Source organism: Suncus etruscus, chromosome 4 (genome assembly GCF_024139225.1).
Source record: "Suncus etruscus isolate mSunEtr1 chromosome 4, mSunEtr1.pri.cur, whole genome shotgun sequence".
Classification (NCBI taxonomy): Eukaryota; Metazoa; Chordata; class Mammalia; order Eulipotyphla; family Soricidae; genus Suncus; species Suncus etruscus.
The window spans coordinates 3,800,148-3,826,293 of record NC_064851.1 but is presented as its reverse complement, the minus strand read 5'-3'; the positions used below and the strand labels follow the sequence as shown (position 1 = coordinate 3,826,293).

Below are 26,146 nucleotides of genomic sequence, written 5' to 3'. Positions count from 1 at the left end.
CACAACAGGAGTGCCCCCCAACACACACACACACACACACACACACACACCATAGTACAGCAAGTAGGATGCTTGCTTTGCACCTGGGTTCAATCTCCAATACCCCAATGGTCCTCTGAACCCCAATAGGAGTGATCCCTCAGCACCACTAGATATGTGGCTCAAAAAGCGAAAAGACACTTGAAAACAAAAGAAGTTGCAGAATAGGGGCCACAGAAACAAAAGTCCAAAAAGCTGAGAAATCCCCTGCACCAGGTTTGCAGAAATAAGTAAAATGACGTGCAGTGATAATTCATAATGATAACCAGTAACGGTTAATATGTGGTAATATGGGTACTAAATGGTAAATTAAGTCTCATAATGATGTGTAACGATAGGCAAGTACTGCCAGACAGGAGTGAGAGAGGCCCTGTGCTCTTCACAATACCCAGCGCCCTCGCTGTCTGCTCCTTAGAGCCCAAAATGAGCTGAGCCAGGGGTGGCCCAAAAACCAAAAATAGATTTTGATAAAATGAAAGTGGAAGGGCCGGAACCGTGGCACAAGTGGTGAGGCATTTGCCTTGCAGGCGGCTAACCTAGGACTGACCGTGGTTAGATCCCCTGACGTCCATCCGTATGGTCCCCCAAGTCAGGGGCGATTTCTGAACACATAGCCAGGAGTAACCCCTAAGCATCACTGGGTGTGGCCCAAAACAACAACAACAAAAAAAGAAATAAAATGAAATTAGAAATTAATTTTTAACTAATGAGAAAGGAACCCCCTCTCCGATTAGGGGAAGCTATCAGGGAGGAAGAGAAGGGGAACTCAAGGACATGTGAGGGGCTGCAGGGACAGAAGGGGTTCTTGGGACGTGGTGACTGGTGGAAGTCAGGGGCTCGGGTACTTGCAAGGTACATGCTACCACAGAGCCACGGGCTGATCCCCTCCTGCTGTTTCTGTTTGTCAAATGGGATTTGGAAAAGCCACGAGGAACAACAGATCAGTTATTGCTGGGAACCAAATATTATTGCATCCAATCTGGCACAATCTCTGTTTGTTTGTTTTGGGGCCACACCCAGCCATGCTCAGGGCTTACTCCTGGCTCTGTACTCAGGAATCTTTCCTACCTGGATCATATGGGGTGCTGGGAATCAAACCGGTCGTTGTGTACAAGGTAAGTGCCCTCCCCTTCCCTCTACTACCATATCTCTCAGGCCACAGAGAGCTAGGTTCCAGGTCGCAGAGCCCACCTGGGAGGGGCAGAAATGAGGCCCAGACACCCTTTGACCTGTGAGCCTTTGCTGACCCTGCCTTCTGTGCCAGGGGACACATAGGCCTTGGCCTCGCCTACACACACATGTTCCCGTGACAGAGCTGGAGAGGGAACCGACAGGCGACTGTCACCCTGGTCGACCCCCAGACCAAGAGGCAGGGGAGCCCAAGTCGGTTTGCAGGTGGTGTCTCCCTTTGGGGTCTGGAGATGCTCATCCACCGCCCAGCTGCTCATCTGCCCTCTGGGCACAGGCGTGACCTCTTCCCCAGGCTTCAGGCTCAGCAGATGGGCAGATGCCCCAAGCACGCCCAGCGTGCCAAGGGCCAGATGCCGGGCTCCAAGCGTGCATGGAAATCTGGCCAAGCCCAAGGCCTGGAGGTGGGGGAGTCGGCCTTCTCTTCCCAGGTGCTCGTGTACTTCGGGGTCTCGGTGCTGCCCTGGCCGCTCGCCCTGCCCGCCCGGTGCAGGCCCCGGCTGGCCCGAGGGAGAACTTCCCTCGCGAAGTTAGGTAACAGGCCGGGCTGGCGGCTGTCAGAGATTGGCGCCACCGCTCCACGTGCCGAGCGAGGCTGGCGCGGGGCCGGGCCCGCCCTGCCAGGCGGCGGCAGCGGGAAGGGAAGGGAAGGGAAGGGAAGGAAGGGAAGGAAGGGAAGGGAAGGCCCGGCCGGCTGCAGCCGAGCCGGGGGCGGACAGCGGCCCAGGCCAGCGCTGCCCATTGGCTGCTTCGGCTCCCGCCCCGCCCGCCTCCAGCTCCGAGCCGCGTCCCCACGGCCCGCGCCCGCGCCTCCCCGCCGGGCCATGTCGGGTGGCGACCGGATCGCGGTGGCCCCGGCCATGGACATGCCCGAGGTCCTCAAGTCCCTGCTGGAGCACTCGCTGCCCTGGTCCGACCAGAGGACAGGTAGGAGCCCGCGCCGGCGATCGGGGCCGTGCGTGCGCGCGCGGGCGGGCGGCACCGGGCCCCTTCCTGGCCGGGGGCAGCGGGAGGCGGGCGCCGCGGGGAGGCGAGGCCGGGCCGCCCCCGGGCCGGTGGCTCCCGCACGGCCGCGGCGGGCCGAGGGGCGACTGGCAACGGGGCGCCCCGCCCGCCGCTCCGGTGCCGCCCCCCGCGCCGGCCACTCGAGTCGGAGCAGCGGCTGTCCCGGCGCGCGTGTGCGTGCGGCGCTGGCGCGGGCTGAGCGCGGACGGAGCGCGGGAGCGGAGCGGTTATGTAAGGGCCCGCGGCGCCCGGCCGTTCCTAGGAGACGCAGGCAAACAGGGGAGGGAAGGGAAGGGAAGGGAGCCGGCGCGGGCGGCGGGGCGAGGGGGCGTGGAGGACGGACGGGCAGAGCCCACTGCCCGCGCCAAGAGGCCCCCCCACCCCAGTCCTGCCTGAGATCGCTTTGGGGCCGGCCCTCTCTCAGTCCCCCCACCGCACGCAGCGATGCTAACTGGGCAGGTGCCATGAGAAGAGCAGGGTTGGGGGGACGGTGCACACCCCATGGCTGCCCCCCAACCCGCAATCACTGCTTGCTTTCCCACACTCCAAAGCTTTTCTCAGAACCCAAGTATTCGGGACCGGGGAGATGGGGCGAGGGTGCGGTTTGCAGGCAGGAGTCCTGGCTTCCAGCCCTGGCACTGCTGGCCACTGGAGCACTCCTGGGTGCAACTGCAAACTCTGCCAGATGTGCCCCCAAAACATCCCCCCCCCAAACAGAACACTAAAGGGACACACAACCCACGGGCCACCTGAACTAGCGCAGCCTCTCCTGTTACACACATGCACAAAAGCACACACACACACACACACACACACACACACACACACACACACACACACACATCCTTCCCACTGGGCGTGAGGAAGCCAGCTGAGGCGCTGAACGCCCTGGAAATGACCTGCTCTCCCTCCGGGAAAGGGCCACCCTCTGCTTTGAGGAGCCTGGGACCCAAGCACAGGCCCTTTTCCTCTCCCCGGCAGCACCTTGCAGGCTTCAGTGCCGAGGTCATGGGGGTCATGGGCAGGGTGTGCTACTGAGTCCGGTGCAAGGAACTGGGGTGAGTGGGAGAAATCCCAGCTGCAGCCTCTCCTTCCATTTTCTGATCCACCTTGCTGAGGTCCAACCTTGAACCCCTGTCCCTCTTGCTGCCACCTACCTGCAGGCTCTGCACCTCTTTCCCGCCCTGGCCGAGCAGACTTTCCCAGGCAGAGCTGCCAAGCTCCAGCCCACCCCCAGCTTCAGGACACACCAGTCCCCTGGAGACCTGTCACCCTGGGCCAACAGTTGGACCAGCTTCCCTGAAAGCAGAGGAACTCAGGTCATGGCCTGCAGGCCTGTACCCCAAGCCCTGCTTCTCTTTCTTCGGTGTCCTGCCCCTTGTCCCAAAGATGGTTTTCCAGGAGGTGATTCTAGGGCCAAGGAAGTAGTTCACAGGGATTTGCATGTGGGAGCCCCAAACTGCGGGGTCCCCTGACCACCACCAAGTATAGCCCCAAATCGAAAACAAATTAGATTCTGTTCCAGACCACTGACTCTCTCTCTTCCAGCTTCTAGAAAGATCCACTTTTCCACCAGCCTCTTAGCTCTTTGTACCCTGTCCTGCCTCTCCCCACCTCCGACTTTCGGGCCCCTGTGCTCATTCGGGCCTCCTCAGGGACATGTGAATGGTGATGCCCAAAGTTGAACAGCTTCTGTGTGGAGCAGGCAGGGAGACTGCGGGGTCCCTACCTGGAGTCACAGGAGGGCAATGGCTGCTGTTGAGGCCGTGGCCTGGTGAAAGGTCAGCGGAAGGGCTAGGGTTTGCACACTGGCATGTCCAACGAAGCTCCTGCCAGCGATGTCATGTTTACGGTCCGACCCTCCTCCCCCTCTCTTCACTCTCCTTCCCTGAACAGCTCTTGCAAAGACCTGGATGTTGCAAGTTTGGGTGAGCACAGAAGGGTCGTCTCCTTGGAAACACATGTTGGGACGTGGGGGCCACGTGCCAGCCGCCTGCAACAGAGAGGGCAGGGCTACAGGAGGAGGGCTTGGGCATCCCGGGCCTGGGCAGGCCGAGAAGACGGACTTGGGGCAGCCCCACTGTCCTGAATGTGAAGGTTCTCAATAAAGGTCCAGGTGGCCACTTGCACAGTGGCCTGGGAGATTCGGAGCAAAACACAGAAGCTAAGGTTGAGTTTGAGGTAGAGGAGGGACGGGCCTTCCGGGTCTGATTAGGAGGTGTCTTTGGGCCTCAGGAACATCTTCATCATGGCAGGAAGTGTCTGAAAGACAGGCTGCCCTTTAGTGCTCTCTCCCGGGACCTCTGTGCCTCATCCCGATCTGGGGTCCCTCCTCCAATCAGGGAAACATCGGAGGCTCCTCAGCAGGGGCATGCCCAGGCACCATCCACAGGATGGAATTAGCTGGAATTAGCTTCAATTCTGCTCAGTTGCCTAAGGAGCAAGTGCTGAGATCACTGAGGCACCTCCGTCGCCAATTCTGAAATGGCTTTGCAGGACACGGACCCCCCCCCCACCTGCTACAGATGGGGAAACTGAGACTCAGTGGGGAGATAGCACCGTTCATTCCCTGCCCACACCTGCAGTGGGCACTTGAGGCCAGACCAGGCCTTCCTAGGGTGACAGCTGGGGAGCCAGAGGTGAGGAAGAGGGAGCCCCACGGAGACTCCTCAGACTAGGGCAGAGCAAAGGCCCTGGAAGAGCAAGAAGGTGACGGGGCTGCCGGAGTGTGTGAGGGAGGTGAGGAATGGCTGTAGGGCCTGGGAGTGAGACTGTCACCCTTGCCTGCCAGCCCTCTGCCCCCCCCCCCATTCTGGAGAGAGGTGATTGAGTGGGAAGGAGGATGTATTCCCGGAACAATACAAGTGGACTAAGAGTAAGATCTCGGGGCCGGGCAGTGGCGCTAAAGGTAAGGTTGCCTGACTTGCCTGCGCTAGCCTTGGACAGACCGCGGTTCGATCCCCCGGTGTCCCATATGGTCCCCCAAGCCAGGAGCAACTTCTGAGCACATAGCCAGGAGTAACCCCTGAGCGTTACCGGGTGTGGCCCAAAAACCAAAAAAAAAAAAAAAAAGAGTAAGATCTCACTTCAGCAGGGGCCACAGGATTAGGACAGTGAGTAGCGTGCTTGCCTTGCCTGTTGCCAACGTGAACTGAGCCCATCTGATGCTGGACAGAGAGAGGTTTAAGAAACCAGCACAGGGGCTGAAGAGATAGCCTCGAGGTAGGGCATTTGCCTTACATTCAGAAGGATGGTGGTTCGAATCCCGGCATCCCATATGGTCTCCCGTGCCTGCCAGGGGTGATTTCTGAGCACAGAACAGGAGGAACCCCTGAGTGCTGCCAGGTGGGACCCAAAAAAAAAAAAAGAAAACAGCACAAGGTCACAACAGGTACCACAAGAATCAGACCCAAAGGCCTCCTACTTCTGGAAAGCAGAGGAAGCGTGACAGGCAGGCAATCTGGGTAATGAAAACCCTGGGAGGGGTGAACATGTGAGCCAAATAGGAAACTGGGATTCCTAAGCACAATTGGGGAGACGGCTGAGGATTAGTGGAGAGCCTCCACCCACCACTCACCCCTCAGACAGACCCAGGTACACAGCTCCCCCTCGTCCCACACAAGAGCTGTGGTTTCACGTTAGTCACCCAAAGATGTAGAACGTTGGGCACTGGAAGGTTTGTGAGTCCTCCAGCCAACACCACCCACAAAGAGAGGCTACAGATGTTTACTGAGTTCTGACCACCAATAAAGCTGCACGCATGCCTGTGTTTGGTGTTGGGTTAGGGCGCAGGGAGCTGGGCTTGGAGAGAGCTTTGGCAGCTGGGCCATCACTCAGCCCTTCCACATGAAGATCCCATTTCCCAGGAGACCAAGTGGTTCTGGCTAACTGGCTGCAGATTCTCTGGCCAAAGAGATCACTATGTGGGTGGGGGTGAAGTGATAGTACAGTGGGGAAGGTGTTTGCCTTACATGCAGATGACCCTGATTCCATTCCCTGCACACCAAAGTTTCCTGAGCAGAAAGCCAGGAGTAGCTCCTGAGCATCCCCGAGTATGGCTCAAAAAAAAAAAAAAAAAAAGCAAAATAAATCACTCTGGGGTACCTGCAGAGATGGCTTTGGGGAATTTAGCCCAAAACAATAACTTAATGAAAGATAATTTTTTTTCCATATGCCCAACTGAGTTCAGTTTGAGGACTAAGGCGCTTGCCTTGCATGTAGCTCGCCTTGGTTCAATCCTAGGCACCATATGGTTCCCTGAGCTCTGAGCACAGCCAGGAATGACCCAAAGACAGAGCTGGAAACAGCCCTTGAGCAGCATAGTATTATCCAGAGTTGTTGGTTGGCAGGTTTCTGGGGCACCAGAGAAGTGTTTAAACCCAGTCGGCTCTGGAAACAAGCTAGTCACGTCCTGGTCTCTGAGGCCTGCAGCCTCCTGTTTTCCCTCGTTGTCCCCGTCTATTCCTGCCCCAACACAGCCCAAGGGGAAAGGAAAGGTGGAGGCCAGGTAGGCAGCTTGGATCCCAGCCACGGCTCCCAGGTAAGCACAGCCACGCCTGCTTCCGAAAGGAATGGAATGGAAGGCTCCGTGGCCTGTGCTCCAGGGCCCACACCGGCCTCCCAAGCCCACGGGGGCAACTGTCAAAGGCCCCCACTTGCCTCTGAGACCTGCTGCACTGTCACATGGGGGACCACTTCACACCTAGAAGGACATACCCTCGAAACACTGAGTTCTGGGCTTTCGTTCTTCACGGGGCTCGCAGACACCAGGAAACCTGCTCTCAGGCAAAGCCATGCAGGGATCTCTGCAGATAGAGGCAGAAAGAGGTGCAGCGGGATGGGGGCCAGGGCACCCCAGGAGGCTGCTGGAGAATGAGCACAGCACACACTGGCGCTGCCCCTGGGACAGTGCTGTGGGGAGTTGCCAGCACAGCACAGCACGAGGTGCGATCTCGCCTTCCCTGCCCGACTTGCCTCATTGCTGCCATTTAGCCCGCACTTAGCCGCTCCAGCAGAGTCAAAGATGCCAAATGGCAGTCTCCCTTTGGGCCGCTGTGTCTCAAACAGCTACAAAAATATTTACTCCCTCTTACTCTATTTTTTTTTTTGAGAGGGGCAAGGGACCTCCCAAGCAGCGTTCAGCGAGTTGGGGTCTCTCCTGGTAATACTCAGATGACCTGATCAGGTGGTTCAGTGTTTGAGCTCAGTGGCGCTGGACGGACACCAGAGGCACACTCAGCAGTGCTCAGGGCCACCAAGACTACTTGTGCAGTGATGCAGGAGTGGGGACGGGCAGAAATGAGGTGTCAGGGGACCGAACAAGGGAATTTGCATGTGCAAAGCAGATGCTCCCACCCTTGAGTCTTCGCCCCAGCGCCCTTTTGAATTTATATTTCAATATATTGCAACTTTGTGCACCAAATATTTTTTTTATAAAATGTCTAGTCATGCTCTTATCAATCCTGTCCTGCCTTGAGAATTATTTTTTCTCACCGCAATGTCACACTGGCCGTGTCTGCACTGTCCCCCGACGGGCACTTTTGAAAGGCTTCACTATGGCCATTTCCCGGCACATACCCCTTTGAAAGGGTCTTTCAGCCACTGACTGAATCTGCTGATAACAGCTGGGGATGCAGTGTTTAGAGCCCCTGGTGTAATGGGGACACCAAAACATTGGATAAGTCTGACAATCATGAGGGAAGCAAGAAAACTGCCACTTGTGGTGGCTCTCCCTTATGTCTGGTTCAGGGAACCCCCACCTGGGTCCCCTCACGCTATAATGAGGCCTGGGGAATTTGAAGACCTCAGCTAGCTCAGTATCTCCGCAGGAAATTAGGGGTGTAGCCTCTAGATGTGATGGGGCCAGAATCACCAGGATGGGGTGGCCGGTCAGGGGGGCTCCCCCTGCTCAAATCTTACTCCTCTGAGCTTTTAGCTCAGTCATTACCATCCATCCCAGTGGTCCCCAGTCCCCTACCTAGGCTAGGGAAGGGGGGAAACAGAAAGCGGGGTTCTGGAATCCGGCTTCAGGGGTTGCCCAGGGCCTCCAGAAGCCCCTTCCAGCCTAATGGGGTGGGGGGCAAGAGGTCTCCCAGAGGGCCTCAGCAGGACCCCCTGAATTGCTGAATGCCAGCCTGCACCTCCCATTCCCCACCTGGCATGGGGCGGGCGGGGGGGGGGGCAGCCACTGCAGGGACAGGTATACAAACCAAGCAAAGTCCCTGCTAGCCGAGGAGGAGGGAGGGAGGGAGGAGCCTGGGGTTCGGTGGGGTGCAAAGTTCTGGGCCGGGGCGCAAAGTTCTGGGCCACGGCTGAGCAGCCTCCCAACATTTCTGCGGTGCACGCCCTGATTTTCCCGCTTCCCCTGGGAACACTCCCCCGGAGTCAAGAGTTGTTATTTTCTCTTTTGTGCTGCAGTGGTCGAGGGGTACAGGCAGGGTGCTGGGGTGCTCTTGCCGGGCGAGGCCTCCCTCACGAGGTGCGTCCCCCGCAGCCCCCACAGTGGTGATATTTTCAGCAAGGAGGCGGTGGTGCTCCGGGAACGTTCCCTCGGTGGCGGCCGTGTGAAGGAGTTGGTGGTTGTTTTTCTAGGAAAAGGAAGGAAGGGAGGGTTCGAGAGAGGCACGTCCCCCCGTTTGGGGGCCTGGGGGGGGGCTAAAGGGGGGGCGCCCCAATTGGGCCCGACCCGTTACTTGGATGGTCCGGGAAGCAAGCAGGTCCTGTGCAAAACCCACTGGACTTTCCCCAAGGTCATCTGGCCTGCAAGGGGGACCCCTCCCTGGCTCTGTGCACCCCGCCCCAGAAAGCGGGGGAGAACCCCACACCCACTAGAGCACGGCCTCAGCCGACCCCGAGGTGCCTGCCTGGGGAGGAAGGGAGGGAAGGAGGGAGGCGGGGTGCACCTTGCGCCCCGGGCTGGCCTCGAACTCGCGACCCCACGACCCAGCGCCCAGGCCTCGGCCTTTCCCCCAAAGCCCCGCCCCGGCCCTCCCCTCCCCGCCCCGCCCCGCCGCAGCCCCGCACGTGCTGCGCCTCGTGCTGCCGCCCGGCCCCGCCCCCGCCCGGCGCCGATTGGCTGCGCCGCGCCTCCCCCGCGGTCCCCCCCCACCCGTACGCGACCGGCCGCGGCGGCGGCGGCACGTGACCCGCGGGGCGGCCGCTCTGATTGGCCGAGCTCATCGCCCGCGCGGCCCCCGCCCCTCGCGGCGGACTGGTGCGTCACGCGCTTCCCGGGAAGGTGGCCCCGGGCGCCGCTCGCGCGCGGCGGGGCGAGCTGGGGATGCGCAGGAAGGCGGGCGCGCGCGGGTCCCACCGCTGGGTCTGCGAGGAGGAGGGCGGCGGGGGGGCCATGAAGCGGGAGCCGGCGAAGGCCAAGCCGCCCGGGGCCGACGGCGGTGGGCAAAGGGCTGCCGCCCCTCAAGAGGCCGGCCGGGACGCGGATGCCTGCAGGCGCCAATCAGGGTGACGCGGCGCCCCTCCGAGGGCAGCCGGGCGGGCCGGGACAGGGCGGGGAGGGGCGGGGCCTGCGGCGGGACGCGAGCTGCGAGGCTCCTCACCTGGCGCCGCACGTGTCGCGCTTCGGCCCGCCCCTCGGCCGGCCGCCGGGCCAATAGCGGCCCGCCTCGGCGGCGCCGGCCAATCAGGAGCCGCGACCTGGGGGCTGAGGGGCGGGACGCTGGCCGGGCCTCATGAATAATTAATAAGCCCGGGGAGGCGGGGGCGCGCCGCGGCCGCGCGCCTGCGCAGGAGCCGCTAGCTCGTCTCGGCTGCTGAGGCCATCGCGAGGCTCCGGCCCCTCTCGGGGGGCGGGGGAGAGGCGAGGGAGGCCTCGCTCGCTCGCGCGGGGCATCACGATGTCCGACGCGTCGGGCGGCGGAAAGAAGCCGCCTGTGGAGCCCTCGCAGGCGGGGCCGGGCCGCGCAGCCGGGGAGAGGGGCCTGCCGGGCTCCTTCCCTCTGGTGCTGAAGAAGCTCATGGAGAACCCCCCGCGCGAGGCGCGCCTCGGTGAGGGGCGGGGCCAGCCGGTGGGCGGGGCTCGCTTTTATAGCCGAGCTGGTGGTGGGCGGGGCTCGCCTTTATGGCCGAGCTGGTGAGGGGCGGGGCCAGCCGGTGGGCGGGGCTCGTCTTTATGGCCGAGCTGGCGGTGGGCGGTGCCTGTGGTGGGTGTGGCTTGCTTTGTGGGCGGGGCCTCGCCGGGGCCTGGCGGAGGTCCGGGCCGAGTGGTCCAGCCGCCTTGGGCGAGGCTGGGGATGGAGTGAGCTCGGAGGGCCCGTGGTAGGAGGGTCTCGGGCAAGGAGGGTCCCCCGGCTGCAGCCACCGCTTCCACGACTTGCAGGGGCTCCCTAGGACACCCCGGTTGATGAGGAGCCTCCTACCGGGCTCTCGGATCTGCTGTGAAACCTCCCTGCCCTCCTCCACGCAACCCACCGCCTCTGCAGCTTCTGGAAGGGAAACCTGCGTTTTTTGTTTCGTTTTGTTTTTGTTTGTTGGTTGGTTTATTTTTGGGGGGGGGGTCACACCCGGCAGCGCTCAAGGGTTCCTTCCTCCTGGCTCCATGCTCAGAAATCGCCCCTGGCAGGCAAGGGGGACCCTATGGGATGCCTTCTGGGATTCAAACCACCGTCCTTCTGCATGCAAGGCAAACGCCCTACCTCTATGCTATCTCTTCGGCCCAAGGGAATCTGCATTTTTGAGACGCACCCCACCCCAGTCCCACGGAAGTCGGGGAGCGCTGATGCACCATAGCAGGCGCCCTTAGTCTTAGCTTGTGGCTTTTTACCACCCTGCCCCTGGGGGGGGTAACTGCCCTCCAGTTTCCCCAGCTCCGAGGTACACCCCCCCCCTGGGAAGTGGGCTGAGCACCGATGGGGTGGAAGAGAACACGAAGCCCCCTCTGCATCTCTGCCCTGGAGGGGCATGGGGTGAGAAGGGTGGGAGTCAGATGGTTTGATTCTTGGGGACTCATCTAAACTTGGGACCCAGTGGCCATGCTCGCCTTGTTTTCCCTCCCAGAAACATGGGCCACAGGGGACAGCAGGAGGGTGTCCTACTGTGGGGGGTTAGGGGCACTAGGAATGTGTTTTTCTGAGCTCTTTCTTTGCCTCTCTCGAACCCATCCAGGGCTTAGCTGTTTGGGAAGAGGCCTGCCGTGATTTTCCTGACTTGGAGGTCATTTCCTCCCTAAAGTGCCATTTCTCTTTCCGGGGTGTGTTCTCGGGCAGCTCCCGAGCCTGGTGGCTGTCAGTGTGGTTGGTTTATTAATAGCCCCGACACATCAGGTGAGGCCAAACCCTCTCCTCAGGGAACCAACATTTGCTTCTGCAGTTCAGGGTCTTTGCAGAGAAGGCACCGGACAGGTGTGCACATTTGCCCAGCTCCTGCTCCACTTCTCAACAAGCAATGTTCATTTGACTCCCCTGTCCTTGCAGTGAACCACAGAGTACTTGGAACTGGTCTCTGGACACTCCTTAGGGTCCTCTCCCCGTCTTTCAGACGAGGGAAGCAGAGGAGGTCTCAAGTGAGACTGCTGTCCAGGTCACTCCGTGAGGCCATACCTCTGCTGCTGCTCTTTGCTGTGTCACTGGCAGCCACTGAGGCCAGTCTGACCTTCGCCATGGGCCTTGGATTCAGTTGTCCCTTCAGCATGGAACTCATTCTTCTAAAAACTGATCTGGGGCCAAGTGGAAAGGCACTTATATTGCATGTGACTAACCCCTATTCGATCCCAGCCACCATATGTGATCCCCTGAGCTTCCCAGATAGGAGCACTGCTCGGGATGGCCCAGAATACATCTCCCCTCCAAAAAAAAGATCAGAAATCTTTAATTGCTTGTGTTAGGCAAATTTAAAAATTTACTGGTTGAGTTTCTTGTTTTGTTTTGGGGGGACTTTAATGGATCACATCCTGGGGAGCTAGTGTATGATATGTGTTGTTAGGGATCAAATTCAATTTGCCACTTGGAGGGCAAGCACCCTACCCACTATCCTACAGCTTTAGCCCCAGAACTCATTGTTTGGTGCCAGTCTTCTTTTTTTTTTTTTTTTTTTTTTTTTTGGTTTTTGGGCCACACCCAGCGGTGCTCAGGGGGTTACTCCTGGCTGTCTGCTCAGAAATAGCTCCTGGCAGGCACGGGGGACCATATGGGACACCGGGATTCGAACCAACCACCTTTGGTCCAGGATCGGCTGCTTGCAAGGCAGATGCCGCTGTGCTATCTCTCCGGGCCCCTGGTGCCAGCCTTCTTGACTGTCTTTTCTCTCCTGCCTCCTTTGATCTCAGGTGACCTCACCCAACACGGAGCATTTCTTTTTTGTTCAGGAATCAACCTGGGTCGGCCACATGCAAGGCAAACACCTGGCCCTGAGAATCATTTTCAAACGGAATGCAGAGACAATGTCAAGGGAGGAGGAGATTCTGGCCCACGCACCCCATGAAAACTTGACATTCTTGCATTTCACTTATTAAACCAATGCCTCATACAGGAGGCAGTTGTCAGAATTTGAGTTCATTTGTATTTGAAGCCATGACCAAGTTCTCGGTGTCAGAAAAGTGACTGGGTGTGTCCATTTATGTGGCACTAATCTGCTGTTTGGCTGTGGGTTAGGAGCTCACGTGTGGATGATTTATTTATAACATAATCGCATTGGATTTTTATTTTTCGCTTTTGAATCCAGAGTTCAGAGTTGTCTCCCTCAATTTTGAAAAGCCATTATGAACTTGTCATGATCTTTTCTCCCACTTCTCTTTGACTAGCCCTCCCTGTCACTTTGATTTCCTTCCAGCCTTGTTAGACATCGTTTCTCTCTCTCTTTCTTCTCTCTCTCCTCTCTCTCTCTCTCACTCTCCCTCCTTTCTCCTCTGTCTCTCTCTCCTCTCTCTCTCCCTCTCTTCTCTGTCTCTCTCCCTCTCTCTTCTCTCTCTCCTCTCTCTCTCCTCTCTCCCCTCTCCTCTGTCTCTCTCCCTCTCCTCTCTCTCCTCTCTGTCTCTCTCTCCCTCTCTCTCCTCTCTCTCCTCTGTGTCTCCTCTCTGTCTCTCCTTTTCTTCTCTCTCTCCTCTCTTCTCTCTCTCCCTCTCTCTCCTCTCTCCCTGTCTCTCCTCTCTCTCTCCCTCTCTCCTCTCTCTCTCCCTCTCTCTCCTCTCTCCTCTCACTCTTCTCTCTCTCCCTCTCTCCCTCTCTCCTCTTTCTCCCTCTCTCTCTCTCCTCTCTCCTCTCCTCTCTTCTCTCTCTCCTCTCTCTCCTCTCTCTCATCACTCCTCCTGGTAGTGCTCAGGGACCATATAGGGTTCAGGGGATTGAATTCAGGTTGGCCCAATTGCAAGGCAAATGCCCTCACCCCATTGTGCTTTGGGCTATAGCCCCTTACTAGTTTTTGCTTTGATGGAAACTGGCTCTGTGCTTCACCTTCACCCTCCTATTTCACAAGGAAACCTGCCTGTTTCGGTGGTACCAGGACAGGGAGCTCTTGAGGGAATGCTCTCAGAAGGCCCTGAAGGAGCAGCACAGCCAGTTGGGGGTCTGCAGACCCCTCATGAACGTTTCCCTACCAAGGACACAGATGTGTGCTGTGTGCCAGGGTCCCTTCCACTACCAAGTGCTGTCACAACAGAGGACACTTGAGGGCTCAGCAGCACGCAGGAACACAGCTGAGACGATCCCTGCCTGTGGGGGAATGGTCCGGAGTCAGACCCCAGACTGGGGTGCTAGAGAAAAGCGGACTTGTGGGGGGCAGTGCTGAGGCACACAGGGTCGGAGTCTGAGAACCAGCCCTTCCCGAAGATTGAATGCATCTCGGCTGAGGGGTGCAGGGAGTCAGGAGGACACAGCTGATTGCGTGAGAACCGCTGCTCGAGCATGCAGAGGGGCTAGGCAATGTCTCATTCTGGATTCTGTCTCTGCAGACAAGGAGAAAGGGAAGGAAAAGCTGGAGGACGACGAGGCGGCAGCGGCCAGCACCATGGCCGTGTCGGCCTCGCTCATGCCGCCCATCTGGGATAAGACCATCCCGTATGACGGCGAGTCGTTCCACCTGGAGTACATGGACCTGGACGAGTTCTGCTGGAGAACGGCATCCCTGCCAGCCCCACGCACCTGGCCCACAACCTGCTGCTGCCCCGCTGCCGAGCTGGATGGGAAGGAGTCGGCAGGCTTCCGCCCGCCGCGTCCCCCGCCCTCCTCCTCCACCGCCGTCTTTCAGCCCTCGGAAACCGTGTCCAGCACAGGTGGGTGCTACTCTGGGCGCCCTGTGGACATCCCTCCCTTCAGCACAGTTCCCCGAGCCGCAGCGGTCATGTGAGTGGTGGGCTGCAGAGCTGGGGGCTCTCTACTTGGCTCTGCAAATGCCAGCCTGTGGCTTCCTCGAATGCTCATTGCCTCGTGTTTGGTCATGGCTTATGGGGAAACTCAGGATAATGCTGGTCATGGGGGAGAGGGGTTTCCAGTGGCTGTTCTGTCTAGACATTCGCCCTTCATCTTCGTGAGCACCTTAACAGGATGCTACTCTCAGGCACATTTTACTTTTGTTTTGTTTTTTACTTTTTGTTTGAGAGAGAGAGAGAGAGAGCATTGTTGGCAATGCTCAGGAGTTACTCATATTTTTGTTTGCTTCTTGCTTGTGTTGGGCTATACCTGGCAGCAGGGGTTACTCCTGCCTCTGTGCTCAGAAGTTCTAACAGTGCTCCGGGCCTGTATACGGTGCTGAGGATCGAAGCTGGGTTGGTTGTGTGCAAGGCAAGCACCCTACCTGCAGTACTATCTCTCCAGTTTCATAAAACTCCAGGTTTTTTTCAATACTACAATTTTTGTTTTTGTTTTTGTTTTTGGGTCATACCCGGCTGCGCTCAGGGGTTCCTCCTGGCTCTTTGCTCAGAAATCAATCGCTCCTGGCAGGCTCGGGGGACCCTGTGGGATGCCGGGATTCAAACCACCGTCCTTTTGCACGCACGGCAAATGCCCTACCTCCAAGCTATCTCTCCGGCCCCAATACTACACTTTTAAATTGAATCAGTCTGAGATGCATCATTTCAAAATTGTTCATGATTGAGTTTTAGTCACAATGTTCCAACAGCCCGATCCTCTCACCAGTGTACATTTCTCGCCAATGTCCCCGTTTGCCCTCCTGCCCTCACCCACCTGCTTCTCTGTCAGACATTTTTCTTTTCTTTTTCTCGCCTCCTATCTCTCTCATCTCTCTCTCATGAACATCTGTTTGCAATATTGATAACTGAAGGGGATGTCATGCTATTACTTTACCTCCTTTCAGCACATAGTTCTGTCCCAGAGTGATCATTTCACTCAGCATACAGCATAATACTCTGCATATCCATCCACATATAACCAAATTTCATTACTTTTTTTCCTCACAGCTGCATAGTATTCCGTGTATAGATGTACTATAGTTTCAAGCACTTGGGTTGATTCCAGATTCTGGCTATTGTGAATAGTGCTGCAGTGAACAGGATGCAGAGGGCTTTCTGCGTTATGTTTTGCTTTGGTTTTTGGGCCATATCTGGCACCTGGCGGTGCTCAGGGGGTTACTCCTGGCTCTGCTCAGAAATCTCTCCTGGCAAACTCGGGGACCATATGGTATGCCAGGGGTCCATCTTGGGTCAGCTGCATGCAGGGCAAATGCCTTACTGCTGTGCTATCACTCCAGCCCCTGCATTATGTTTTTGAGCCCCCAGCATACTTTCCCATTTTCGTTGGGTCATATGGTAAGCTAAAGTTCTAGTTTTTTGAGGAATGTCCCATATTGTTTTTCAAAAAGTCTGGGCCTTCGCAGTTGACATTTTTCACCAGCAGTGAATGAGAGTTCCTTTCTCCCCACATCCCCTCCAGCACTGGGTGGTTCTTGTTCTTTGTGATGTGTGCCAGTCTCTGTGGTGTGAGATGGTACCTCATTGTTTTCACTTGCATCTCCCTGGTGATTAATGATGTGGAGTATTTTTTGTGTGCCTTTGGCCATCTGTATTTCTCTTATGAGGAAGTTTCTTGTTCATCTCTTCTTCCCATTTTTGGGGTGAGGCTAGAATTATTTTCTTGTGAGCTCTACCAGTACCTTATATATTTTAGATATACCAGATGGGCATTGGGGTGAATAGTTCTGCCATTCTGGAGGGGGGTGTCTTTGTATCCAGGTCTTTGAGGTTCAGAAGCTTCTTAGTCTCAGTTGTTTATCTTCCACTTGCTTGATCAGCCTGTTTTATCCTTGAAGATGCCTTTAGCGTCAGTGTCATGAAAGGTTCTGACTAGAGTTTTCTGTATACCTAATATCCCAGACTTTTTGCGAGAATTGTTTGCTTGAAGGATTGTCTTCCAACCTTTGATTTTGACTCTTTGTTTGCTCTGACTATTCAAATATGTTTCTTAAAGTCAGCAGAATGTTGGATCTATTTTGCCACTCTGTGTCTCTTTGTTTTTGTTTTTGTTTTTGTTTTTTTTGGTCACACCTGGCAGCGCTCAGGGGTTACTCCTGACTCTATGCTCAGAAATCGCTCCTGGGGGGCCCGGAGAGATAGCACAGCGGCGTTTGCCTTGCAAGCAGCCGATCCAGGGACCAAAGGTGGTTGGTTCAAAGTCCCGGTGTCCCATATGGTCCCCCATGCGTGCCAGGAGTAACCCCTGACCACCGCTGGGTGTGGCCCAAAAACCAAAAAAAAAAAAAAAAAAAGAAGAAGTTGCCTTATTCTGCATGCAAGGCAAACGCCATACCTCCACGCTATCTCTCCAGCCCCCATTCTGTATCTCTTTTTTTTTTTTTTTTTTGGTTTTTGGGTCACACCCGGCATTGCTCGGGGTTACTCCTGGCTGTCTGCTCAAAAATAGCTCCTGGCAGGCACGGGGGACCATATGGGACACCGGGATTCGAACCAACCACCTTTGGTCCTGGATCGGCTGCTTGCAAGGCAAACACCGCTGTGCTATCTCTCCGGGCCCCATTCTGTATCTCTTAATTGGAGCATTTAGTTCATTGACATTGAGAGATTGTCATGACTTTTGTTCTGAAGCTCTAGATTTAATCCCCAACACTTTATGATCTCTGGGAGTGACCCTTGAGCACCACTAGGTGTGGGCCCAGAGTTAAACCAGAAAAGAACCTGAGTAAGGAAGCCGGAGTGATAGCACAGTGGTAGGGTGTTTGCCTTGCACACAGCCAACCCCGGACAGACCTCAGTTCAATTCCCCGCATCCCATATGGCCCCCGAGCCTGCCAGGACCAATTTCTGAGCGCTAGAGCCAGGAATAACCCCTGAGCGTCACCAGGTATCTCTCCTCTCTCTCGTCCTCTCGTCTCATCTCTCTCTCTCTCTCTCTCTCTCTCTCTCTCTCTCTCTCTCTCATCCCTCTCTCTCTCCCTCTCCTCTCTCTCTCTCCTCGTCTCTCTCTCTCTCTCTCTCTCTCTCTCTCTCAGCTCTCTCTCTCCTCTCACACACACACACACCACACACACACACACACTCAACACAAAATCTGATTATGGTGTGGGCCTTCATAGTCCAAGCAGCAGGCTGGGTTCCCCACAGTCACCGGTGTGTTGTTTGGATCTGATGAGGGAACTCAAGAAAATATGTTTCCGACAGAGTTGCCAGCAGATTTACTAGCTTTTTCCCTTTTCCTCCAAAGTCACGTGTAGGCCTCCGAGTCAGTTGCTAGCATTGCCCGCCGAGCTCTCTAGGCACTGGGCATGGCGAGGTGGGTGGGTGGGGATGTCGCCAAAGTCCTTCCCTTCCAACCTCTTGGTCATGTTCTATAAGTTGCCACCTTGTTTCCCAGGGCTCCCCTTCTCCTGTCCTGTATCTTGGCATTTGGTTCAACCACCATATGTGGCATAGTTTCCCTCTGTCTTATCCCCAGGGTGGGCAACCTTGCCTCTTTGTCTTGTTAGAGTTTGGCAGCTCCAGTTCCCATCTGGCACCACATTGGTCCCTGTCCCAGCCCCTTTATAAGTCAGTACCCCTGGACTCAGGGCTGTTTCTGTGCCTGAGTTTAGTCAGACCCCAGCTCCAATCACATCTCGACACGCTGCTAAGATCCCGACACTGCAAGTCAAAATCAAGCTCCAGCTTTGTTGGTGTTGACGGGTTGTGGGCCCCATCCCGGCACTCAGAGACTTCTCCAGCTCTGTGTTAGTGCTTACTCCTGAAGAGCTACCCAGGCCTCCCACATCCAGAGTATGGGCACAGCCCAATGCTCCTCCCACCCCCACCCCCAGCAGCATCCTAATGTTAGAGCAGGACCGTCTCTGCATTGGGTTTTAGAGAGGAACCATCCTGTGCCTCAGGGTTGGCTAGTGGCTGCTGCTCTATGTCTAGATGCCCACAGAAATCACTCTTTTGGGGCCGGGAAGGTGGCGCTAGACATAGAGGTTGTCTGCCTTGCAAGCGCTACCATAGGAACGGACAGCGGTTCGATCCCCCGGAGATTCCCATATGTCCCCCCCCCAAGCCAGGGGCAATTTCTAAGCGTATAGCCAGGAGTAACCCCTGAGCGTCAGAATGGGTGTGGCCCCAAAAACAAAAACAAAAAAAAAAAGAAATCACTCTTTTGTTTGTCCTGAAAGCCCCGTGGAGCAGAGAATCCTGTGTCTGTTGAGCATCACTGTTGGGGTCAGTGGGGCCCTTATGCTTTACTTTTATTGTTGTTTTTTTTGTTCGGGGTCATATCCTGGCAGTGTTTCAGCGCTTATTCCGGCTCTTTACTCAGGAAATGACTCCTGATGGTATTGGGGGGGGGCTCATTTGCAGTACAGGGATCAAACCTGAGTTGGCTGTGTTGCAAGTCAGCCCCTGAAGAGGGTTGACTGATGGAGGGATGGAGGATGAGGTCTTTCCCCTCCAGCTCGAAGCACGCGTCTGCCACCTGTCCAGCCGACAGTTCTGAGGGTGAAACGGCGGGGTAACAGCTCGGCTGACAGTCAGGCTTGTGGAAATATTGGCTTTATTCGGTGGTTAGAGTCCCAAGGTCTCAGCCTTAGTTCCAGCAAAAAGCCTCTCACCTTCCACAGACCCTTGTTTTTATCCCCCAGAATCAGTACCACCCAATGGTAGGATCAGATACCAACCAATGGTGGAAGCAGAATCAGGTACTAGACCCTAGGATGGGGGGCAGGAATGCCAGGTCACACCCTAGGGTAGGGGCACAATCACCCAATCAGGTTAGGCGTCAGTAACATAAGTAATCCCCTAAAAATAGTACATACACAACAGGCTGCATGTAAGGAAAAGTGTCCTCTCCACTGTGCTATTGCTCTGGGCCCCCCCCACATTTTGTTTTCTGGGACTTTCTTTTTGGTTTTTGGGTCACACCTGGCAGCACTCAGGGGTTACTTACTCCTGGCTCTACTCTCAGAAATCATTCCTGGAAGGCTCAGGGAACCATATGGGATGCCGGGATTCGAACCACTGTCCTTCTGCATGGAAGGCAAATGCCCTACCTCCATGCTATTTCTCCAGCCCGTTTTCTGGAACTTTCCATTTCATTTTCCCTTTCATTCATCCAAGCAGCTCTGTAATACTGATCTTCTTTACTGGTAACCTTGAACATCGCAGTGTACCTGGTGATCATTTTCTGGAATGTTGTCAGCATGGTTCTCCCTCTCCCTCTTTGGCATGCTGGTTGCTGCCGCCAAGTCCAGCCATTGCACAGATGGTAGCAGGGTCGCCTACCCTGGTTTGGTCTTGCACATACTTGTAGTGCCCACGAGGAGTACACACACAGTGGGCTGTGGCACTCACACACTGGGGGCCACACCCAAGTTGGACATTTATGTTGACAATGGGGAGGCCAGTGGCAGCTCTGCTGCCTCCTACTCACTCAGACCAGCCTCCTCCAGGAAAGCAGGCACTGTTCTAGACGTCTTTTTTTAGTTTTTGGGTCACACCCAGCAGCACTCAGAGGTTACTTCTGGCTCTATGCTCAGGCACAGGGGACCATATGAGATGCCGGGATTCCAACCATCGACCATCTGCATGTAAGGCGAAAACGCCTTACCTCCATGCTATCTCTCCAGCCCCAACTTCTTTTGGCATAGATTTTTGTCCACAATAATCTCGTGTGATGCCAGGCTTCCCCACAAAGAAAACATCCATGTAGGTGAGGGTTGTTACTTGGCCACAGCTGTCTTTGCCTGGACATACCTGTCGTATTGTAGGTGTCATAAACACCTCTGAGTCAGCCTTTGTATAGTCTTGTGTCGGCACTGAATGAATAGGACACGGTCATAGTGGCTTTGCGTGGGTGTGTTTGGTTGTGAAGCCACAACAAGCCTGCTCAGGGACTATTCCTGTCTCATTGCCTAGAGTCACTCAGCTATGCTCAGGACCGATATCTGCCCCCCTTTTTTTTTTACATGTAGCCAATGCCGTGGTCTCTTGAGCTCATGGATTTTGCGTGACTCCGTGGCATCGTGGCTCTGAAGCAGCAGTCAAGTTAGGTGGAAAGAATGAGCCCTGGGTCATGGTTCACCTGATCAGTGTCTGTGGGACCATGGGAAAGGGATGTCACCCCTGAGCCTTTGCTTTCTTTTCTGAGAAGCAGGGCTCATACTCGGGTCCCTCTCAAGCTGTCACGAGTCTGGGCATGCTGATGCCAGTGTATCCCACGGGTGCCGGAGTAGAAGCAGGTGTAATTTCGTCTCAGGCCTCACCCATCAAGGTCATAACAAGATTCAGCTGTTTTTCATGTTTACATGAGAACCTGAGGGCCGGAGTGGTGGCACCAGAGGTAAGGCATCTGCCTTGCAAGTGCTAGCCTAGGATGGACTGAGGTTCAATACCCGGGCGTTCCATATGGTCTCCCCAATCCAGGAGCGATTTCTGAGCGCATAGCCAGAAGTAACCCCTGAGCATCAATGGGTGTGGCCCCCCAAAAATAAAACAATACATGAGAACCTGAAATCACAGGAAGTTAAGGGTGTGCAGTGATTGGTTGTTTGGCTTAACATTGGGGCAGCAATTGGACAGTGGGAAAATCCTGTCTTTTTCCAGGGCCTCTTATCTGGCAAGGAGGCCAGGAGGTGGTGGTATCTATGCATCTCTTTCTCCCAGGGCCAGGAGCTGGTGACCGGAGCTCCTCCAGAACCTCTGCCTCGGTATCTTTCAGAATCCTCCGTAGAGAAAGAGAGGGAGACCCCCAGCCCCATCGACCCCAACTGCGTGGAGGTGGATGTGAACTTCAACCCTGACCCCGCTGACCTGGTCCTTTCCAGCGTGCCGGGCGGGGAGCTCTTCAACCCACGGAAGCACAAGTTTGCCGAGGAGGACCTGAAGCCCCAGCCTATGATCAAGAAGGCCAAGAAGGTCTTTGTGCCCGATGAGCAGAAGGTAAGCGCCGCCCTCCCGAGAGCTCTGAAAGGCGAGGCTCACTGCCCAGTCGCATGCGCTCTCCAGGCCACAGGATTTAGGCCAGGCCAAGCCTTCCTTTGAAGGACAAAAAGTTTGGGATGCTTCCATCTCCAGGGATAAGGCTGCCGCTTGGCAGGCAGACGGGGAAGGGAGGAGGATTTTAGCGTCTTTCCTTCCATCCTCGCCTTGGAAAAGTCCCAGCAAGGCCTCCTCATCCCTACTTGGTTCGCCTGAGCCGAATTCCAGCCCTGCTTTTCCTCGTCATTCTGTGGTATAGTTGGGAGTCAGCAGACCTGCTTCTCCCCAGGGGGTTGGGCGTTATCGACAGCAGCACCGTGGAAAGCAAACACTTGTGTGATCCTTGCTCATGGGCCCAGCGCAGTTAAACTCTGAATGTCAGCTCACAGCAGGCTCGGACTGGGAGAAACTTCCTGTTTTTAGCCCTGGTGCACAAATAAGGGGGGCATTGAGGAGTGCAGGAAGTCGGCCGGGGGTGGGTGGGACGGGGGACAGAGAATGCTGGCTGGGGGAGCACCTGCATTGATTGCAGGAGTCCTTCAGGGTTTGCTTCCCCAGCACCACCTGCCCCCCCCCCAGCCCTGTTAGGATTGATCTAGACTGAGGTGTCCCTGAGCACCACCAGGGGTGACCCAGAAAACAGTAAGGGGAGCCCAGACATGACATGGCTGTGCAGTGGGCCTGCCCATCCACGCGAGAGGCCCTGGGTTTAGTCCCTAGCACTACAGAGAAAGATGGGTTTGTGGGAACAGTCTCCACATGGACCTTCTCTCTGTACCCCCATTCTGCCCTCCCCTCAGGGTTCATGCTGCATGCAGCCCCTTCCCCTGGGTCCCAGCTTGAGCTCTGACAGCCCAGTGAATTGGAGCAGAGTCCCAGGGCTGGGCAGGGGGTCTCCTGGGGAAAACAAGGCCTACAAGGACACTCCCCGCAGGATGAAAAGTACTGGACACGGCGTAAGAAGAATAACGTGGCTGCCAAGCGGTCACGAGATGCACGTCGCCTGAAGGAAAACCAGATCACCATCCGGGCGGCCTTCCTAGAGAAGGAGAACACGGCACTGCGGACGGAGGTGGCCGAGCTTCGCAAGGAGGTGGGCAAATGCAAGACCATCGTGTCCAAGTACGAGACCAAGTATGGGCCCTTGTAACCGTGTGCCCCGCCCGGGCGCTCTGCCCGCTCCTCCACCGCTGGGAGCTCCATGACACCCCATCCATGCGTGGAGACTTCGGACACTTCCCGGCAGTCGGGGCGCCGGAGCCGTCGTGTTCCAGCTTCCTTGTCTCCTGGCTGGCAGGCACGGGCAGTTTTGTGTGGTTCCTCCTGGCCCCAGTTGAATCCGAAGGGACCTCCGAGCCCAGGGCTCCTGGACTCCCCCACTCTCCCTCGCTCCACAGAACGAGTCCCGCAGGCTGCCACCCATGCATCTCAGGGAGCAGGGCACGTGTCCAGGCCTGGGGGTGTCTTCCGCCTCGCTCGCCCCCTGAAAGGCTCCCAGAGAAACAGCTACTTTTCTGCCGCCCCCGGGTGGTGGGCGCAGGTCGGGCCTGCCTGCAGCAGCGTTGCCAGCCACGGGTTCACATTCAGCCCCATCCTCCTGCCTCCTACCTGACTACACCCGCTGTGGGAGAGACCCCCAGACAGCCTGGGTCTGATCCTGGAGCCCCAGAGTAAGAGAGACCCTTCCTCGTCGTCTCCCCAGGAGAAGGGGCCCCGAGGACCTCCTGCTGCTGCTTGGACTGGACTTGGACAGGACCCCTCTGAGAACCTGTGGGCATTTTGCCTAATATCCAGCCCCACCGTGAGGTGCGCCCATGTTTCTCCGGGAACCCCTTTTCCTCAGTGAGTCGGCTCTCACTGGATCAGAAGGTGTCTAGGGCTTGTTTCGGGGTTTCTTCCCAAGGGGACTCCAGGTCCCAGCAGACCTTGGGACACGTACACGGTGACAGTTCCTTAGTTGTGTCCCAGAGCATGCCCCAGGGTGTGGTGACCTCGAAGCTGCTCCTCTTCCAGTCGGCCTGGAAGGTGAGCCCTGGAGCCCCTGGACCGTTGCCCAGGGGCTCCGAGACTCTTGTATTTATTTGCTCAGGGCAGTCACCTGTGGTGAAGAGGGGCTGAAGGACTTTGTTGACAGATGTTAAGGTGGGGGGGGCGCTTGGGGACCTGCACACCTCTCCCCCCTCTCTGGGGACCGACAAAGATCCCTAAGGCCAAGGGAGGTTACCCCTCCCTTGGGCCTGACTTTGACTGTGGTTCTGCTCAAACCACGCTCACACTTTCTCGGGTAACCACATCCGGCATGTCCATGTCCTGCCCGGGCACCCCTGTCCCCTCCTCGGCCAGGCCAGCTTCCAGGAGGCCGGTTCCCTGCCCGAGAGCACCTCCTGCCTGCTTCAAAGCGCTTCCTGTCCCTTGGCCAGAAAGTGTCTGGTTTGTGTTTTCTCAGTTTCACTTTTTAAAGCCTAGAAATGACTCCCTGTGACACCCCCTGACCTAGCACCTGGGACAGTGGCCCAAGGTCTCTCCTTTTTGTCCCCCCTCCTGCCTGCCCCCCTCCCAGGTGGTGACATATGGTTCTTTCCCAGAGTGTGGCGCTGCCTCTGAGCTTGAGGGTGTCCCTCAGCTGAGCACATTCCCCTCCTGGGGCCTGCTCGGTTCTGTCCTGGACCCAGGGGTCCCTCGGGTCCTCTGGGCCTCTTCATCTCGGGCCAGCAGCCAAAGACAAGGCTCCTGCATTCGCCCCTCCAGCACCTTCAGAGGAGCCTTGTAGGAGAGAGAAGGAATGAGCAAAGGGCTTTGCAGCGCCAGGCGCGGCGCGGGTGCTGCCCCTCCCTCCGTGCCCTGGCAGCCTCACTGCCACCCAGATCTGACAAATCATGAATGAGCCAGATGGTTGCAGGTGTCCAGAGGAAGATGTCTGTCTAGGTAAAAAGGTATATACTCACACTAGAGAATGGCCCAGGGGCCTGAGGCGTCCAAAGGGGCCACAGGAGAGGAGGCAGCCCCAGGAGGTTGCTTCCTGCTGCCAGCTCTAGGCCCCAAACCGAGACAGGTTTCCAGATTTCCCCCTCACCCCGATTCCTTTGACATCTGTTCATTAAGTGCAATAAATTTTTCTAGAAAACGGCAAAGATGACTCCAGGTGGGCATTGCTGTGTGCAGGGAGGGACGCAGACCACCACTTGGCTTTATTTTTCTAAGTGCATGTGATGTGCTCGCGTGTGTGGGGTCTGCGGCCCCCCAGGGAGCAGCACAGCGCAGCCCACTGGCCTTATGTGCGTGTGCGAGTGCGAGTGAGTCCTGGCCGGTGGGCCCGAACGATGCTGGGGAGGGGAGCGGTGGATCCTTTTCAGAATAAAAGCCGATATTTTGAGACGAGAATCCTGGGGTTGTCTTGTGTTTCCCCTTCCCGTGTTTTCTTCACATGTTCGCTCAAGACCCCGAGGGTCACACAGGCACCCTTCACCACCAACCAGGTACCCTGGGCCAGCCACGTCATTCCTCAGTTTCCTTTATCTGTCAGGCAAGCCATTGCCTATGTGACTCACGGGAAAGGAGATAAAAAGAATTTTGAACAAGTCAAAGTGACAGCTTGCAGAAGGACTGGAGATTCCGCCCACTCTCCCCACCCGGCAGGACACAGGCCCTTACTCCACTGGACCCAGCTCCCATTGTCCCACCCCCCACTGTGATGCCAGGCCAGCCCAGCTGGCAGCTCCTGACGTCAGCAGCTCCTCTGGGAAGGCTGCCAGCCAGAGATAGGGGTGAGCAGGAACACTCTGGGAAACAGGGCAAAGGTGGGTTGCCCTAACAGCCCTGCCACCCTCCCCGCATCCCAAGTGCTCGACTCTGCAGGACCATCTCTGTTGCCCCACCTGGGACTCCTGCATCTGGGTTTCCTTGCAGAAGGACCAGTGGCGGTCAGTGGCAGTCAGCGAAGAGTCCTCAGGCCGGGGTCTCACCTCTCCAGCTGCCCAAGTACTACTAAAGCACCACCTGTGTCCGGGAGGCTGACATTTGTCCCACTTGTGGGGCCAAGACCTGCGCAGTGGCCCCATTTAGAAATGTGAAAATCATCCTTAGTCACCCTGCTGCCCCTCTAGCTTCAGGTCCCCAGCCCGTGTCTCCTTCCTGCCTCCTCCCCACAGGGCTGGCTCTTGTTTCCACTCGGGATCGCTTCCCGGGGACCATATGGGATGCGGAGGTCGGACCCGGTTTTGTAGCGTGCAAGACAAGTGCCTTGCAGCCCAGAGCAGAGTATGATCAAGGCTTTTTCTTGTTTTATTGGGGGGGGGGGTAACACACCTCGTGACACTCGGGTTACTCCTGGATATATGCTCAGAAATGGTTCCTGACTTGAGGGACCATGGGATGCTAGGGGATTGAATCATGGTCTTAGATTAACGCATGCAAGGCAAGCACCCTACCGCTTGCACCACCACTCTGGCCCCTACTTGATCAAGGCTCCTAGGAGTGGCAAGATCCAGGCTTCCTTTAAATAATAATATATATATTATATATATATATATATATATATATATATAATATATATATAAT

At 56.5% G+C, this 26,146-nt stretch overlaps 1 protein-coding gene across 1 annotated transcript; it reads left to right on the top strand.

Annotated features, from left to right (window-relative positions):
- Positions 1–1,972: 1,972 nt before the first annotated feature.
- TEF (TEF transcription factor, PAR bZIP family member) lies at positions 1,973–24,970 on the top strand. The gene is given in 6 exon segments (XM_049771689.1): positions 1,973–2,154; positions 14,132–14,284; positions 14,287–14,342; positions 14,344–14,452; positions 21,330–21,550; positions 22,524–24,970. Coding segments are annotated over 6 exon segments (858 nt in total). The 5' UTR covers positions 1,973–2,051; the 3' UTR covers positions 22,740–24,970.
- The last annotated feature ends 1,176 nt before the right edge of the window (positions 24,971–26,146 follow it).